This window comes from Nannospalax galili, unplaced genomic scaffold, assembly GCF_000622305.1.
Source record: "Nannospalax galili isolate Female #2095 unplaced genomic scaffold, S.galili_v1.0 scaffold101, whole genome shotgun sequence".
Taxonomy (NCBI): Eukaryota; Metazoa; Chordata; class Mammalia; order Rodentia; family Spalacidae; genus Nannospalax; species Nannospalax galili.
Window position 1 is genome coordinate 77,815 of NW_008345700.1, and position 15,201 is coordinate 93,015.

The window sequence follows — 15,201 nt, forward strand, 5'->3', positions numbered from 1 at the left end:
TAAAAGCGAGGTTATTTCAAAAAGTGGATTACAGGATGAGAAGGGGTAAAAAAAAAAAACCTTAACAAAAAAAAAAAAAAAAAAAAAAAAAAAAAATCACACACACAGACAGTAACACTATGGTAACAGAGGAACTCTCTAGTCAGCCTTACTAAGAGCAGAGTGTAGTCAGACAGGGGAAGGGACACACAAAGGCCAGTCTAGGGACCAACACTGGGACCAGACATTCAAAAGGTCAGGAAATTAGAGATGAGGATGTCAGATAGCCATTGTGGAGCTATGTGGAAAGCTGAGCACAGGGCCAGTCATACTTTATCAAGAGACATCAACACTGCCTGAGGCAGATTGCCAGAGTAAGCCAAATCACCAGCACTAAGTATTCTGATCATACCAACAACCTGACAACTCTACTCTCCCGATAGCTGAGCAAACAAACGGCGTTTCCCTCTTTCTTCCCTGAAGCCACGAAGAGGAGACGCTGACAAAGTACCCAAGGACCCCCAGGGAAACATCTTAGAAAGTGAACCTGAGATGGTTTCTGGGCAGAGACTGGAGGTACAGGATGTGAGCCAGGCCCAAGACAGACATGGATGCTCTAAGGAGCAGCACTCAGTGTTGTGACTGATCTTGACTGATAACCAGGACTCAGCCAAGCCCCACTAACTCCCAGGCTGCCCTCACTTGACATGCCATGACCCCTGAGCAGCTGATACAGTCACTGAACTGCCATGAGGGCCATGCAGTAGCATTAATTCTAGCAACTTCCAATTTTAGCCTGTCAGTCTGCTGGCACCTGGAACAGGAGCAGACATGAGCCCCCTGGGTCTCTGGACATGGCAGTAGAGACAGATGAGAATGAGCCTGCTGACATACAGATTTGGCTCCTTGTTACCTTGGAGGCTGGAGCTGAGGTCACCGAGGTCAGCAAATGGGTCTAGGCTCTCAGATTTGGTTTGGCTAGGCTGGGGCCCAGGAGGTGCTGGCTGACCTCCAGGAGAGAAGACGGTACCTGGAGAAAGGACAAAGGTCATTAGACTTGCACCACACAAAGTGAAATACACTCTCCCTAAGTCCTCACTCCTCCTTTCGAATACCACAGGTCCTACTCAAGGTTCTGTACTTCCTGAGGACAGCGGGAAGAACACATAGAACACATTTGGCAGAGTGGCTCCCCTCAGTGCCCACAGTGTTCCTTCTGGGAAATCAATGAACAAACTGTTACCAGGAACCCAAAAATGTCTACATAGTTCTGACTCTATAGTACCACTTGCTATAATCTATCTAAAATGTGAATGATCTCTTCAACATATGATATAAAAATGCAAATCTGAGAATATGCTAAGCATAAAATCTTGAAATAATTAGTGCACAGCCACTCAAAATATTATGTAGTCATTAAAAATGACAGCTGTTCATATATTAAGAACTCTCATACATTAAGAAAACAGAATTCCTGAGCCAGTGAGGACTCAGCAGGTAAAACTACTTGCTGTATAAACCTGATGACCTGAGACTGAGTCCTGGAACCAGCATGAAAATGTTGGATGTGGTTGTCAGTAATCCTGGCATCTGGTGAGATGGGAGGCAAAGACAGAATTACCTGGAAGCTTTGTGCCAGCTAGTGCAGCAGAAACGAGAGAAGCCTTGCCTCAACAAGGTAGGAGAAAACTGATGCCTAAAAGTTGTTCTGTGCCCTCTGTGTGTGCCATGGCATGTGCACAGGTGCCAATGCCCTTACATATACAACACATACAATCGTAGTAATACATTTCTTTCTACTAGGTTGGTGAAATGGATTAGTGAGTATGATGTTGAGTTTGAGTGGCAGGTGTCATGGTTCCCGGGGCCCACATAGCAGTAGAGAGAGAGTTTCCCAAGTTGTCCTCTGATCTCCATGTGTGTGCTGAGACATGTGTGTCCCCCAGAATACAGAAATGTAATACAAAAAATTTTAAAACTCAAGAAAAAGGGAATTTTGAATGTAAAAAAGGAATAAAGAACATGAAATAATCCTGAAAATAAATACGCTTAACCAAAAGCATACAAAATAATAGTCAACCTCATTTGTAATGAAGAAATGTGAATTGAAAGCAGCTGGGCATGGTGGGGGCATGCCTTCAGAGACCAGCCTGGTCTACATAGCAAGTTCCAGGCCAGCCAGGGACTATACAGTAAAACCCTGTATCAAAAACAAAACAAAACAAACAAAAAAACCCCACCCTCAAACAAACAAAACAAAACACCTGCTGGGGGGTAAGTAGCTCAGCACATAAAGGTACTTGCTACCAACCCTGACAACCTGTGTTTGATCCCCAGAACGCCCATGGTAGAAGGGGCGAACTGATTCCTACAAGTTGTCTTCTGCCCTCTACAAGTACACTGTGACAAGTGCCTGATCTGTCTCTTTCTGACACACACACCACACACACACACACACACACACACACACACACATGGGGATAGAGAGATGGCTTAGTGGTTAAGAACACTGGCTGTTCTTGCAGAAGGCCTGGGTTCAAATCCCAGCACCCACATGACAGCTAACAACTGCCCGTAACTCCAGTCCCAGGGGATCCGACAGCCTCTTCTGACCTCTGCGGATACTGCACGACACAGGTGCACTTACCGACATGCAGGCAATAAATGCATACACATACACACACACATACACACAAGAACCCACTAAATCAATAAAATGTTTCAAAATTTGTAATGTAGCTTTGGTGAGAAACTCAAGATAGGAATTCCTGGTCCTGAGCAAACAAGCTAAAAAAATATTACTCAGTATGGGACACGTGTCAAAGGCTTTGCAAACAGGACTGTGCTGGATCAGAATATGACAGCAAGAACTATGAAGAACTACAGGTACACAAAAAGTCAGACAGATGTTTACAAATGTGAACTACTTCCTATAACCCATGTTCCCAACAGGGCATGCGGCATCCATCCATAGGAGACCACCCTGTCTTTCACGAGGTACAGCATGGCCACAGGACACAGGAAAACATGAGGATGCAATGTGAACAAATAGGGTAACTAGTTGCACAAAAGGTGAGGAATTATGTTGGAAGAGAAAAAGGACTAGCATGCAAGAATAGGGGAGCAGATACTGCCCCCGCTCAGCAGTGGTTGGGGCCCTGACACTGTCTGTGTTCCCATCAACAATGGGAACTCTGCAGCTACCACAGGCAACCTTGAGGCTGACAAGGTATGCAGGAACCTGAAAGCATGCCCTGTCCCTTCCTCTTCTCAAAGAAGAACGGGGAGACTCCATGGCCATAGCTGGTACCATTTCAAAAGCCCAGGTCACACTGGGGCCAGAGGGCATACCTTCTAGGGCTGGTGTGGGGGTCGACCCAGGCACAGCAGTTTCAGCCCAGGCATCCCATCCTCCTAGTAGATCTGGGTGGCTGGATGAGGCCATCACCTTGCTGGGTTCTGCTGGCAGATCCCCTGGAAGGAGCCAGAGGAAAGCAGGGCTTGGTGTATCTGCCTTTTCACTTCACATGCCCCTCAGCAACACCTCTCTTCCCCAGGCATGAGAAGGAGGCAACCCCGGCTCAGCACACAGTTCAAGCAAGCAGTACTCAGACACCTGGTGGCTGACACTGAACTTTCAGGACTGGTGGCAAGAAATGGTTGGGCTCAGGTGTCACCATCTGGCCTCTTCCTGATGGCCCCAAGGATGCAACACACGGCCACCGACTTAACCAATATGAGTCAGCAGGGGACATGGCAGAAGTGACGACCAGCACTGGAATGTCACCTTCTGGAAGGACACTCAGAGACACTCCCTTTGCTGCCCCCAGAGCCTTTTTGTCTTTCCTAAAACCCACCATTAACCTGTGCTGTTCAGAAATTCCCTGAAGTTTAGAGCTAGTCCTTTTGTCCAACACTGGTCATGGATCCACCCAGCATGGTGCAGGCATGTACCATGCTGCCTACCCAAAGCCATCTAGGGCAGTCAGCTGTTCCCCAGTGTATAACCTGAGCCACCTGCTCCCTCCTCAGAAGAACGACCTAAGCTCCCTCACCAAGGTACGGCTGGAGGGAACTTTTCTACCCCAGCCTCTGTCTAAACGGGCCATACTTACTGCTCCCAGCCTGGTTCACCAGAGCTACAGTAGACACAAGGCCCTCTGCCCACTGCTCCATCCTTCAATCCTGTTCCCAATGGCCTACAGGAAGAGGAGCTCCTAGGCTCTCCCAAGCACAAGCTTATGGCTTCTATGGAAGATGCACAGTGGCTATACTCACCCAGGTGCAGGAAAGCAGTGCTGCAAGACGGGGGTGGAGCACTGTGGGTAGACGGGAAGGCAGCTGAGGCTGCCACACAGCCAGGGTTGAGAAACTTGCCAAAGAGATCAGGCTTGGAGCACGGCTGAGTATCAGAGTTGGAAGGTAGCAGAAGCGAGTCAAAAGGGTCCACTAGGAGACAGTCAGAGCAGGGACGAGCATTATGCCACAGCCTATATTTTAGGAGTCCTGCTGCCCTGCTCTTGGGCCTCCAGCTTACAAAGCAAGATGGACTCAGACCATCTGGCAGCCCACCCAGGGACACATGGCCCTCCCAATGGCCCGCAGCTCTGGACTGTCCCATGGACATCACCCCTGTGAGCTCAGAGGCCAGTGGAAACTGACACAGCTGCAGGCAGTTTCTGCAGAAGGCAGCTCCCTCCCTCCAGTTGCCCAGATAACAACGATGCTCCTTTTTCTACATGGCAGGAATGGCTAAACCTTGTTCATTTACTAGGAAGCCAATTCTCTGCAGAACCAAAGTGCATACCAGTGGCAGGGGCTCCTCCTTGTGGGGTGCTCTGTACGCCCAGAAGCAGGGATGCTTCGGCACCAAGCAGGTCACCAGGGGATCCCACTTGAGCAACATCAGAGGGTACAAGAAGGGAGCTCAACAGGTCAGCGTTGCTGGAGGGGGCACCATAGGCCTGCAATGGGGCAGCAGGCCTCAAGTCCCCTTCGGAATGCAGCCCGAGAAGATCGACACCCTCTTCCTGCTGTACAGCCTCCTGTGGGGCAGCCTGTGTGCCCGCATCAAACATTAAGTCTTGTTGTATGATCCCAGCTACCAGGCTTGGCATGTCCTCGCTGGCCCTTGGCTCCCTGTCCTCACTGGGGAATGGAGGCTCCTCTTCATCTGACACTTCACTTCCATCTCTATCTGTAATCAGGACAGACTGATTCTCCTTAGGAGAGGTACTGTCTGCTCCAGTCTCTGGTTCTTTTTCCTCTGTGAAGAGAAAACCATTGGTTGGTTGATCCACATACTAGGTAGCTGTAGGAGACTGGATCAAGCTGACATATGCAGGTGCCTCAGCATGGTCCAGGCTGCAGCCACAGGCAGCACCAGGGTTCCCGTGCCCACTTCAGGGGTCAATCTGGGGCTTCAGTGCACATGTCTCAAGGCTTGAGCTACACAGACCACTCTGGTGCCTACATACTGGCCTCTAGCCAAAAACGGGAAAGTCATAAGGTTCTGGGATTGTCTCCCAGCCCCTCCGAGTCCAGTCTCTAACAGGTCCACTTGCTATGCTCTCCATCTCTGAACACAGCCAAGAAAAGGACACATCACAGCACTCCTTTGGGAAATGCCCTTGCTGAGTGGCAGTGGTGCACACTGGAGTGTCAGGGAGGCAAGTGATCAAGGTGAAGATGTCTAGGTTTTTAGTTGTCATAAGCAGCTATGAGGCATGGGAGGGAGCTAGGATACCCAGTGGAGGCCAGAGGTAGTTAAGAGATATAGGGACTCCTAGGTGGGATGTGACCATCACCCATGATTCAGTTATCCCTCTAACTCAGTCTCTTCCTCTGCTTCTCAAGAACCCTTGGGCCTGTCAGTAAGACTACCTATGGAAGGACTTGGTCAGCAAATTACTTCAAGTCAATAATGGAATGAAGCTGATACCTCAGGCTTTGTGGACAGAAATGTGTATGTACATATTTCTATCTTTGAAAAATATATGAACTATGCTTAGTTTGTGTGCCATTAAAACCCAGGAAAACAGCCAGGCGTGGTGGTGCATGCCTTTAATCCCAGCACTCGGGAGGCAGAGGCAGGCGGATCTCTGTGAGTTCGAGGCCAGCCTGGTCTACACAGTGAGTTCCAGGCCAGCTGGGGCTACAGGGAGACCCTGTCTCAAAAAGACCAAAACAAACAAACAAACAAACAACCCAGAAAGAAAGCTAAGGGTGTAGCTCATGGTGGAGCATTTGTCTGACATGCATGAGACCCTGGTTTTGATCCCCATGGACACAATTCCCCCTACCCAAACAGGCCAATGTGTGGGGTCTGAAGTCCCTCTGAGATCTCAACTCTGTCCATCCCCATAAGGTTTACTTTAAGCACCTGTACTTAGCACATGGTTCTCAAAGAATGCTGCACCTGTGTGGTGACAAAGCCTTGATGCTTGCAAGCAGCTAGTAGTGTCTAAGGAGCTCAGGGCCATGTGACAGATTGGATCCCATGGAAGGATGCAGGATTAGCTGTGCCCTAGGCCTACCCTGCCAATCCAGCGTGTGAAGAAAGTGGTTGGTGTCCGTGCCGCTGCTCTGCGGTGATTCCGACTCTGTGATCTCAGCCTCTGGAGACCCCGCCTCAGCGTCATACTGAGCTGTGGAGCCTGGTTGCCGGGGGAGCTCCGGCTTCCCTGCCAGGAGAGGGCTGGCATCAGGCTATTTGTGCCAGTCCACAATCTTGGGCAAGACACAGCCAGAGCAGCAGGGCAGGCCAGGCCTTGGGGACACCTGTAACAGTCACCTAAGAATACCAAGTCTGACTGCAAGCAGATACCCACTGTCTTTCCATTCAGATGCTGTGCCATACACATGCACAAACAAGGCACACACATATATGAGCACACACCACTTACATGCAAACATACGCATCCCTTTTAGGAATACTTGACTGCCCTCAGATTAAAAAAAAAAAAGCAAAGTGTGCAAACCCAGATTAGAGACGCCATAAGCAGCAGGCAGTAAAGCCTGACCTTAGGCATTCTAATTTTATTGGAACTGATCTGACATAAGCAGGAGACACCTATGCTGAGTGGGGCAGTAGCTGCCAAAAGTCAAAGGTCCTAAAGTAGAACATCCCACCCTCAAGGTCACATTTTAATGGTGTGTCCAGAGCATACAACCTGAGTCAGTAACTGGTACAAGCTAATTCTGAAGGAAATCCTTCCCAGATTACATCCAGCCCCAGCTTATCAGTGAAAAGTAGATCCAGAGCTCATGTGCTCAGAAGACAATATCGCCTCACTCTATGGTACTGAGGTTGTTTTGGCTTAGCAGAAAAGATCACACTTTCCTGCCGGGCGCAGGTCAGGTGACCCAGGTGTGGGGTATGGCTTGTGCACCCATGAAAGGGCCTTGAGATTGTAAAAGGTGGAAGTTTCTGCCATGTCCTACAGCCCCTAGGTAAGTACAGAGCAGGTGTGGGTGCCCAAGACAGGGAGAGTGGTACTACCTAGCCCTGTGCAGAGCTCTACTCGTTTAGGTCTTTCTCAGACGTGACAGTCCCTGGAACTTGGTTCCCTGCTAGTATCCTGGGAGCCAGGACACCTTACCAAACTTAGACAGCATGTCCTGCTGTTCTTCCCGGCTGGAAAACAGGATCTTGGGGTTTAGCCCCCTTAGGCTGGCATTCTCCCAGGGTAGTGCTTCCTGGGTAGGCTTGTCTCTAGGCTCCACCTCCACCTCCAGGTTCACCTGGAACAGATCTGGGTATTTCTCCTGAATGTCACAAGCGTCCAGGTCATACCTGCAGGTACCAAGAGGGCATGGATGAGTACAGCCAGGGTAGATCACAAGTCCTTTGGCATAAATGGGAAGAAGATTGCTGGTGAAGCAGTGGACACATGCAGTCATCCTTGCCTATGGGACATGGGTGGCCACAGCAGGGTTGATACACCCAGGATCACTGCCCAATTCTCCTAGTTTCCTGGCTGTTAATGTGGAAGAACGCTAGGCTAAATCCCTGTGTTCCAAGGCAATAGGAGGTCAGGTGCTCAGAGTGACCAGCGTAGAACAGGATGGATCTTACACCCAGGCAAGCAGGCCCTACAAAGCAGCCCCCTGTCTCCCAATAGACATTTAGGCCCTGCTACCCTCAACCCCAACTAGACACACACTGCAGACATTTGATTGGCTCAGACTAGATTCTTTAAAATCTTAAATGCATTTTTACAAAAATGTGCACTTGGTAAAAATCACAGCTATTATCGGAAAACTGGCTGCTAAGGGTTGGGAACAACACTTACTGGAGGCCCAGGGAGGCAACCTGGGCTGTGGGAAACAAAGGCAGACAGGAAGCAGGAGTGGGGAACAGATTGTAGGGTCTCCAGACACTATAGGAGCAGCTGCTTGGCAGCATGGGGAATGGGGAGGCTGAGCCAGTCCACCTAACAGACAGTAACTTGGTGGTCATTTTTAGGAACTATCTCCGTTTGGTGGCTCCACAATGCTATAAGGAATCTTACATTCCTTAGACTCCAGAGCCACCATTATACTCTGGTTTCATAACCCCATTTGCTACTTAGTATCTCCATATATCATACTAAGTTTTGTACCTATCACCAACACTGCTGCTAACAAAAACTAAGAAACACATACAGCAGTGGTAGCCCATTCTCAGGGGACCCTAGGTACCAAAGGTGGCCACCTACTCCAGGCCCCAAGGGCTTCTCTGAATCTGTGTGGTTGTAGGTCCCAATGCCACTGTGCGAGGAAAGCTGGAGAAGGCCATCAGGGTGGTGGTTTAGGTGGCAAAGCAATGGCTCAGTTTGCTTCTTACTATTATAAAAGAGGTGTGCAGGTGCGGCTGTGATGTTTAAGACCTGGTTCATTCCTGCCTGCCCAGGAGGCAATGCTCTGCAAATGGGACAGGACAGAGCAAGAAGGCTACCACTGGAACTTCCCCTACCTGAACCCTATAGTTGGGAAGGAACACCATTAGGCAGGAACAGCTAATGTAGCTGATGGCTACAGTGAGGAAAGGTTGAGACTTGCCATCAGTGAGGAAGATGGAGGGCAAGGCAGGAGGGCCCTCGGAGATGTTGTATACACTCGGCAGGCTCAGCCTCTTACAGAGGTTGATGACAGCTCTGGGCACAGCTCATTTCTAGCTTCCCCGTCCAGCCACTCATGAGACTGCCCAGCCCAGCCAGCAGGGTGGTGAGGGCACAATGAGGGTGTGTGAGCAGGGGGCTGGGAGCTGTACTTTAAGACACAGTTCACAAGCCCTGGTGATTGAGCACTAGCATGGCCAGTAAAAAAAGGGCTTCTCACAAATGTAGCTGGTAAACTTGTATCATGACTGTAGCACAGAGTACTGAAATCCTTCTGGGACTTTCACTCAATCACAGGACACTTCAGGGCTGCTCTGAGTCCCATTCTAGAAATGGGACTGACCCGCTCAGGCTCATCTGAAGGTGCATGGCCACTGATGTTCCCAATTTCTCTCTACAACTAGTTCAGCTGACAATGCAAAGCAATCCTGCTATACATGCATGCTTGTCAGAACACTGCCTTAATGCAAGCTTGTGTAGCTAGAATACTCAGATAAAACATATTGCTGTGCTCTGACGTGTCCCTCAAACTTGTGCAATAGTACCATATACTAGAACTTTAAACAAGAGAAATCTGTTCTCTTTCAGTTTCTTGAAGTGTGCAAAACTCAGGTCAATGTATTTAAAAAAAAAAAAGATCTATATCCTAATTTTTTTTTGCTGGCCAAAGAAATGACAATAGCATGGGTTCATCCCACATGCCTGAAGCTGCTGGGTGGTCGGTCTGTTATCACCTCACTGGCCTTCAGCACACAGCGCTGCTGTCTCTCAAAGCACTTCATGTTTTCACTGCTGGTCACTTAAGTGACACACTAGCTCTCTTCTTGTTCATCTTCGTGTGGTAAGCACTACTCGAGCACTTACATTTCGGCTTTTTTGGTCTTCACATGTATTTTAAAAGCACGGCTCTTGTAAATTACACACTTAAGGTTTTTCTAGTTGGGTTGTTTAATCAGCCTGGCAGCATCTACTTTCACGTGGATTGTTCTGTCTACTTTCACTCAGCATGAAGGCCGCCATATACTGGGTGGGGGTGAGTCTGCCAGAGTGCTGCTTGCTTTCTGTCCCTCTCTTCCAGGGCTATTTCTTTATTTCTCCACTCTGACTTTATCTGGATTAACCATATACTTTGTGTTGCGTTTTTTTCTTCTCCTCTAGTAGCTCTTTCTATCTTTCTATAGGACTACAACATACTCCCTAGACCTGCTTCAGTCTGCACTGGCACATTGCTGACTTCTAGGCTTCAAAGTCTAATAAGGAGATTGCTCCACTGGTCACTTCTCCAGACTCTGGTGCTACTGTCATGTATTTTAATACAAATAATCTGAAAGCTCATGATAATGCATAACCGGCATGTGTCAATTTTACCCATTAATGTGAGCTTCCCAATCTTCCTCATATCTTGTTAACTAGTTTTAGGCTGCTTCTAGACTTTTCTGTCTGCCTTTTGATGCTTCATGAAATGCTGCCATTTGGCCAACAATAAACTGTTCCACCCTGTTCTCCTGAAAACTTTTGTTAAGTGGATCATACTGTACAAGGGTAGTTTCCCTGGATACAGAATTCCTACACTTTTCTTCCATCACTCCTAAGATGTTATTCCACTGACTTCTGGACTCTGGGCCTTCAGATCACTACCAGATGTTAGCCTTGTCACTATGGAGAACATGACATCTACCCACCAGGTTCTTGAATTGTCTTTGGCTTTCAGCAATGTAATTATGCTCTGAGGCAGGGGTTTCTCTTCTTGTTATTGGAAAACCCGGTGTGTTATATACAGTCCTGATGTCTCCTTGGCATAGGAGATGCCTGCTGCTTTTCTAGGAGCTGGATCTGTTCTTTGCAGACCTGGCGTCTATCTGCCTTTTCAGGTCTAGTCTTCCTTCATCTCCCCTGAAGAAGACATTCTTTATAATCTACTGTGTCTGTTCTGCTGCCAACCCATCTCCTGAATTCTTCATTTCAGTTATGCTATTTTTCAGTTCTAGAATTCACACCTGTCTGTCGTCACTTGTTTCAGGTCTGCTGAAATCCCCCACCTTTCCCTCTGATTTCTTGATTATGCTGTCTTGATCCATTTTCTGTTGCTGTAACAGAACACCATGACTGATTTACAGAGAATAAAGCCTTATGTTGCTCATGGGTCTGAAGGAAGGGAGGTTTGAACTAATGGCTGTATATGGAGAGGGATTCTAGTTGGCAATGGCTCAGAGTCCCTAGGTGGCACTAGGCATCATATGGACACACTGTCCTAGCCCAGACCTCGCCTCTTCCTTTTATAAAGTCATAGTCCCAATGGATTGCGGGGGGGGGGGGCCCTACCCTCATTGACTCATTTAACCTTAATTGCCTCCCAAAGGATGGACCCCCCCATAATAGTCAGATGAAGGCCCCACCCTTTGAGACAGGATCTCACTATGCAGCTTTGGCTGGCCTGGAGCTTGCTATGTAGATCAGGCTGGCCTGAAATCATAGAGCTCCACCTACCTCTGCCTTTCAAGTGCTGGAATGCTGAGATTAAAGGTATATGCCACCATGCCCAGTCCCCTGCCCTCTTAATGTCTCCCAATGGTGATTAAATTCCAGCATAAGTTTTGGTGGAGACATTCAAAAAATAGCAATACAATCAAAATTATTTAAAACTCTTTGCTTAACTACAGTATCTAAATCACATAGATCTTTGACATGTATTTTCTTCAGTTATTAGGTTTTTTTTTTTTTTGGTGGTTTTGAGACAGGGCCTCCCTGTAGCTCCAGCTGTCCTGGAACTCACTGTGTAGACCAGGCTGGCCTTGAACTCACAGAGATCCACCTGCCTCTGCCTCCCAAGTGCTGGGATTAAAGGCATGCACCACCACGCCCGGCTCATTTGGTCTTTTTTTAAAAAAATATTTTATTTTCATTATGTTTACTTTATGAGTATATTGCCTACATGCATGTAAGTGTACCTGTGCTGTGCAATGCCCATGGAGGTCAGAAGAGGGTCTCTGTTAGCTGCCATGTGGGTGCTAGGAATTGAACCTGGGTCCTCTGCAAGAACAGACAGTGCTCTTAACTGCTGAGCCATCTCTCTAGCCCCTCATTTTTTTTGGGGGGGATCTTTCTGAGACAGGGTCTCTCTGTAGCCCCAGCTGTCCTTGAACTCACAGAGATCTGCCTGCCTTTGCCTCCCAAGTGCTGGGATTAAAGGCATGCACCACCACACCTGGCTGGTCTTTTTTTTTTTTTAAAGTTAAACATGGCTGAAAACTGCCCAAGCTTCCAGCTTGCAAGAAAGAGTGGGGTGCCTATAATCCCAGCACTTGGGAACCTGGGGCAGGAGTGCCATGTGTTCTAGGCTAGCCTGAAGTTACACAGTAGGTATGAGCCTAGGCTACAGAGTAAGAGATCCTGTCTCAAAGAAAGAGTCCGAGTACCAACACGAAGGAGGCACAAATGTTAAGAGAGATTAAGTGTGTGCGCAAACACGCACCTAATCAGTCACCACACTAGCCTCCATCTTCTCATGTTGTGACCCTGTGCCCTATCTAGTGCTTCCCTGTAATGTGGGGAACAAGAACTATGTGACTGGTAGCATAGCTTGAGAGCCATCTAAGCCCTGGCAACTCTCTGTTTACTCCTGAACACCTACTCCTTTCTGCTCTGGGGCTGAAAGTATGCTTGATGGAGGGGAGAGACTATCAGTAAGACCCACACACCTGAATCTGAAAATGCGGCGTATAGGTCATGCCAGCAGCCTTGAGCGTTCCCATCGCAATAGGTGAGTGATACCTGCTGCCTACTATGGGCTAGGGCAAATCACTGGCATCCAATATCTGCAATAGTGACCTGTATGTGATTAGTCAGCCTAGAGGATTATTCCTCAGCTGTGCTTGTCTGTATATTTGTCTCTAAAAGCAGGCCAAGCTTCTAGAAGGCAGGGCTAGCATATTACCTCCAACCTTAGTGCCCAGCAGAGCTCTGTGCATACAGCATGAACAGAGTAAAATTTCCCACCCACTGGTTACACCACATCTAGATTTAACTCACTAAACTCTAACTAGAAATGCACAAGGTCAGTCCAAAGACATCAGGATGCAACACAGAAGCCACTTGGACCCCTGGAGAAGTCTCAGCCCCATGATGGCTCCAGGCAGTCCCAGGGCTTAGGTCCAGTGTCACAGTTGCTGTCATGCAGCAGGCTTCATTCACCAGCCTTTTTCTGGACTAACCCATGTGCATGTGTTCAGTCAGTAGTTCTGGGTACCTGTCCCTCTCCAATAGCAGCACAGTACAATACTAACATACTTTGCAAATTTCACAGTGGTTGCATTCCGAGGCACGAACCCGGTATGGAACTGGATCTGGAACATTTTCATGGACGCCATCTGTAAGACCAGTAGGAGATCCATTAAGAGTGCATCCCAGCCCTGGATCAGAGTTCTTCCCCAAGAACAACAGCAGGTAAATGGAGTCTGACAATCTGTTTTTCTTACATACCACTCAAGGCACAGGACAGTTAGGGTGACAAGGCTGGTACCTCCTGCCAAATGCTGGGAGACAGCTGAGAAGATGCCTGCACAGAGGCCAAAACAGTGGTGGCGGGAGAGGTCCAAGTAGCACAACAGCCCTTCATGGAGACTACAGCTGTTGCTCACAGGGAAATTCTGGACCTTTCAGGCTAACATTCTCTCTGCCCTGTGCCACTTAAAGGAGCACTGGGGACTGGCAACACTTATGGGACAACTTACGACCCACTGGGCCCAAACCAGAGGCCAAACCACACAGTGAATGGCTCCAGCTGCACTCACCTTGGCCTGTAGTCTCCCTCCCAAGGTTGATCTGGCATGGTAAATGATGATAAGTACGTCCCCTTGAACTGTTATGCCCAAAGGGATGACTGCCTTGCCATCCTCAATTTTAAATTCCCTAGAACAGAAGTTGGTTTACACAAGTTTTAAAAAAAGGGGGTGGGGGGACAAGAATTCTAAGTTCTTCTAAAGAACTCAACATTTGAATCCATGCCTTTTTGTGGTTTGTTACTGGCAGAATTATTTCCTTCAAGAAGCACACACATCCCTTGAGCTGGATAGCTTCAGCTGTCAACCTGACACACCTAGGAAAAGGAACCCTCAAATTGGAAATTACCTCTATTAAACTGGACCATGGCCAATGGCTGTGAGGCATCTTCTTGATTGTTGAGTGACATGGGAGGGCCTAGCTCACTGAGGGTGATGCCACCCCTGGGCAGGTGGTCCTGGTTTGTATAAATAAGCAGGCTGAACACAAACCAGGGAAGTAAGTCAATAAACAGCATTCCTCTGTGGTCTGTGCTTCAGTTCCTGCCTCTAGTTTCCTGCCATGACTTCCTTCAGTGATGGACTGTCACTTGGAAGAGTAAGATGAAACAAACCCTTTCTTCCCCAACTTGCTTTTGGTCAGTGTCTTATCACAGCAATAGAAACCAAACCAGAACCCCCCTCCTCCTCTGCACACTCATTCCAACAGGCAGCCATCTGCACCCAGCACATGTCAATCAGAACACAAGGCAGCTTCTGCTTCAGAGGTTTCCAGAGGACTCAGAACACCAAGGGATGTGATATCCCAAATCCGTACTCACTTCATCCTATCATACTCCTGGGATGTGGTGGTTACACGCTCTTCCCCCACATAGACCTCACAGAAGGGTCGGCAGCCATTCCTCTGCTTGCTGAAAAGTGGTACAGGAGTCATGATGATGGCTTTCACCAGCATTGGCTTGCTATGGGGAGTGATGGGCTCCTCTGCCACCATGTCACACACATATTCGATGTACCTAAGGCAGACACACTTGTCATCCACGCATGTGATGTGTCCTCAGAGGACAAACATGCCAGACATTTTTTTCCCCAAATGCAAAAATCTAATACATAAATCTCCCTTAAAGGGTTTAGTTGCTCCTCACAAATATGGTGCTGTATTTTTAAATATTTTATTTATTAATTTTTTTATATATATGAGTATGTTGCCTGCATGTATGTAAGTACACCCATGTTGTGCAATGCCCATGGAGGTCAGAAAGGGACATCAAATCCCCTGGAACTGGAGTTACAGGTGGTTGTTAGCTGCCATGTGGGTGCTGGGAACTGAACCTAGGTCCTTT

General features: G+C 48.1%; 1 protein-coding gene across 8 annotated transcripts in view; it reads right to left on the reverse strand.

The window, feature by feature from the left end:
• Gak (cyclin G associated kinase) overlaps nt 1-15,201 on the reverse strand; it is a 70,870-nt gene that overhangs the window by 8,654 nt on the left and 47,015 nt on the right. For 6 of the 8 annotated variants that reach the window (XM_008841783.2, XM_017800284.2, XM_008841787.3 and 3 more), the window contains 9 exons: nt 14,680-14,874; nt 13,871-13,988; nt 13,368-13,447; nt 7,581-7,774; nt 6,516-6,662; nt 4,787-5,245; nt 4,258-4,428; nt 3,331-3,453; nt 893-1,009 (listed from right to left, as the gene is read on the reverse strand). In XM_008841783.2, coding sequence (XP_008840005.1) covers nt 893-1,009; nt 3,331-3,453; nt 4,258-4,428; nt 4,787-5,245; nt 6,516-6,662; nt 7,581-7,774; nt 13,368-13,447; nt 13,871-13,988; nt 14,680-14,874 — 1,604 coding nt within the window. The remainder of the gene's footprint in view (nt 1-892; nt 1,010-3,330; nt 3,454-4,257; nt 4,429-4,786; nt 5,246-6,515; nt 6,663-7,580; nt 7,775-13,367; nt 13,448-13,870; nt 13,989-14,679; nt 14,875-15,201) is intronic. The other 2 variants (XM_029567664.1, XM_008841786.3) reach the window with 1 other exon arrangement.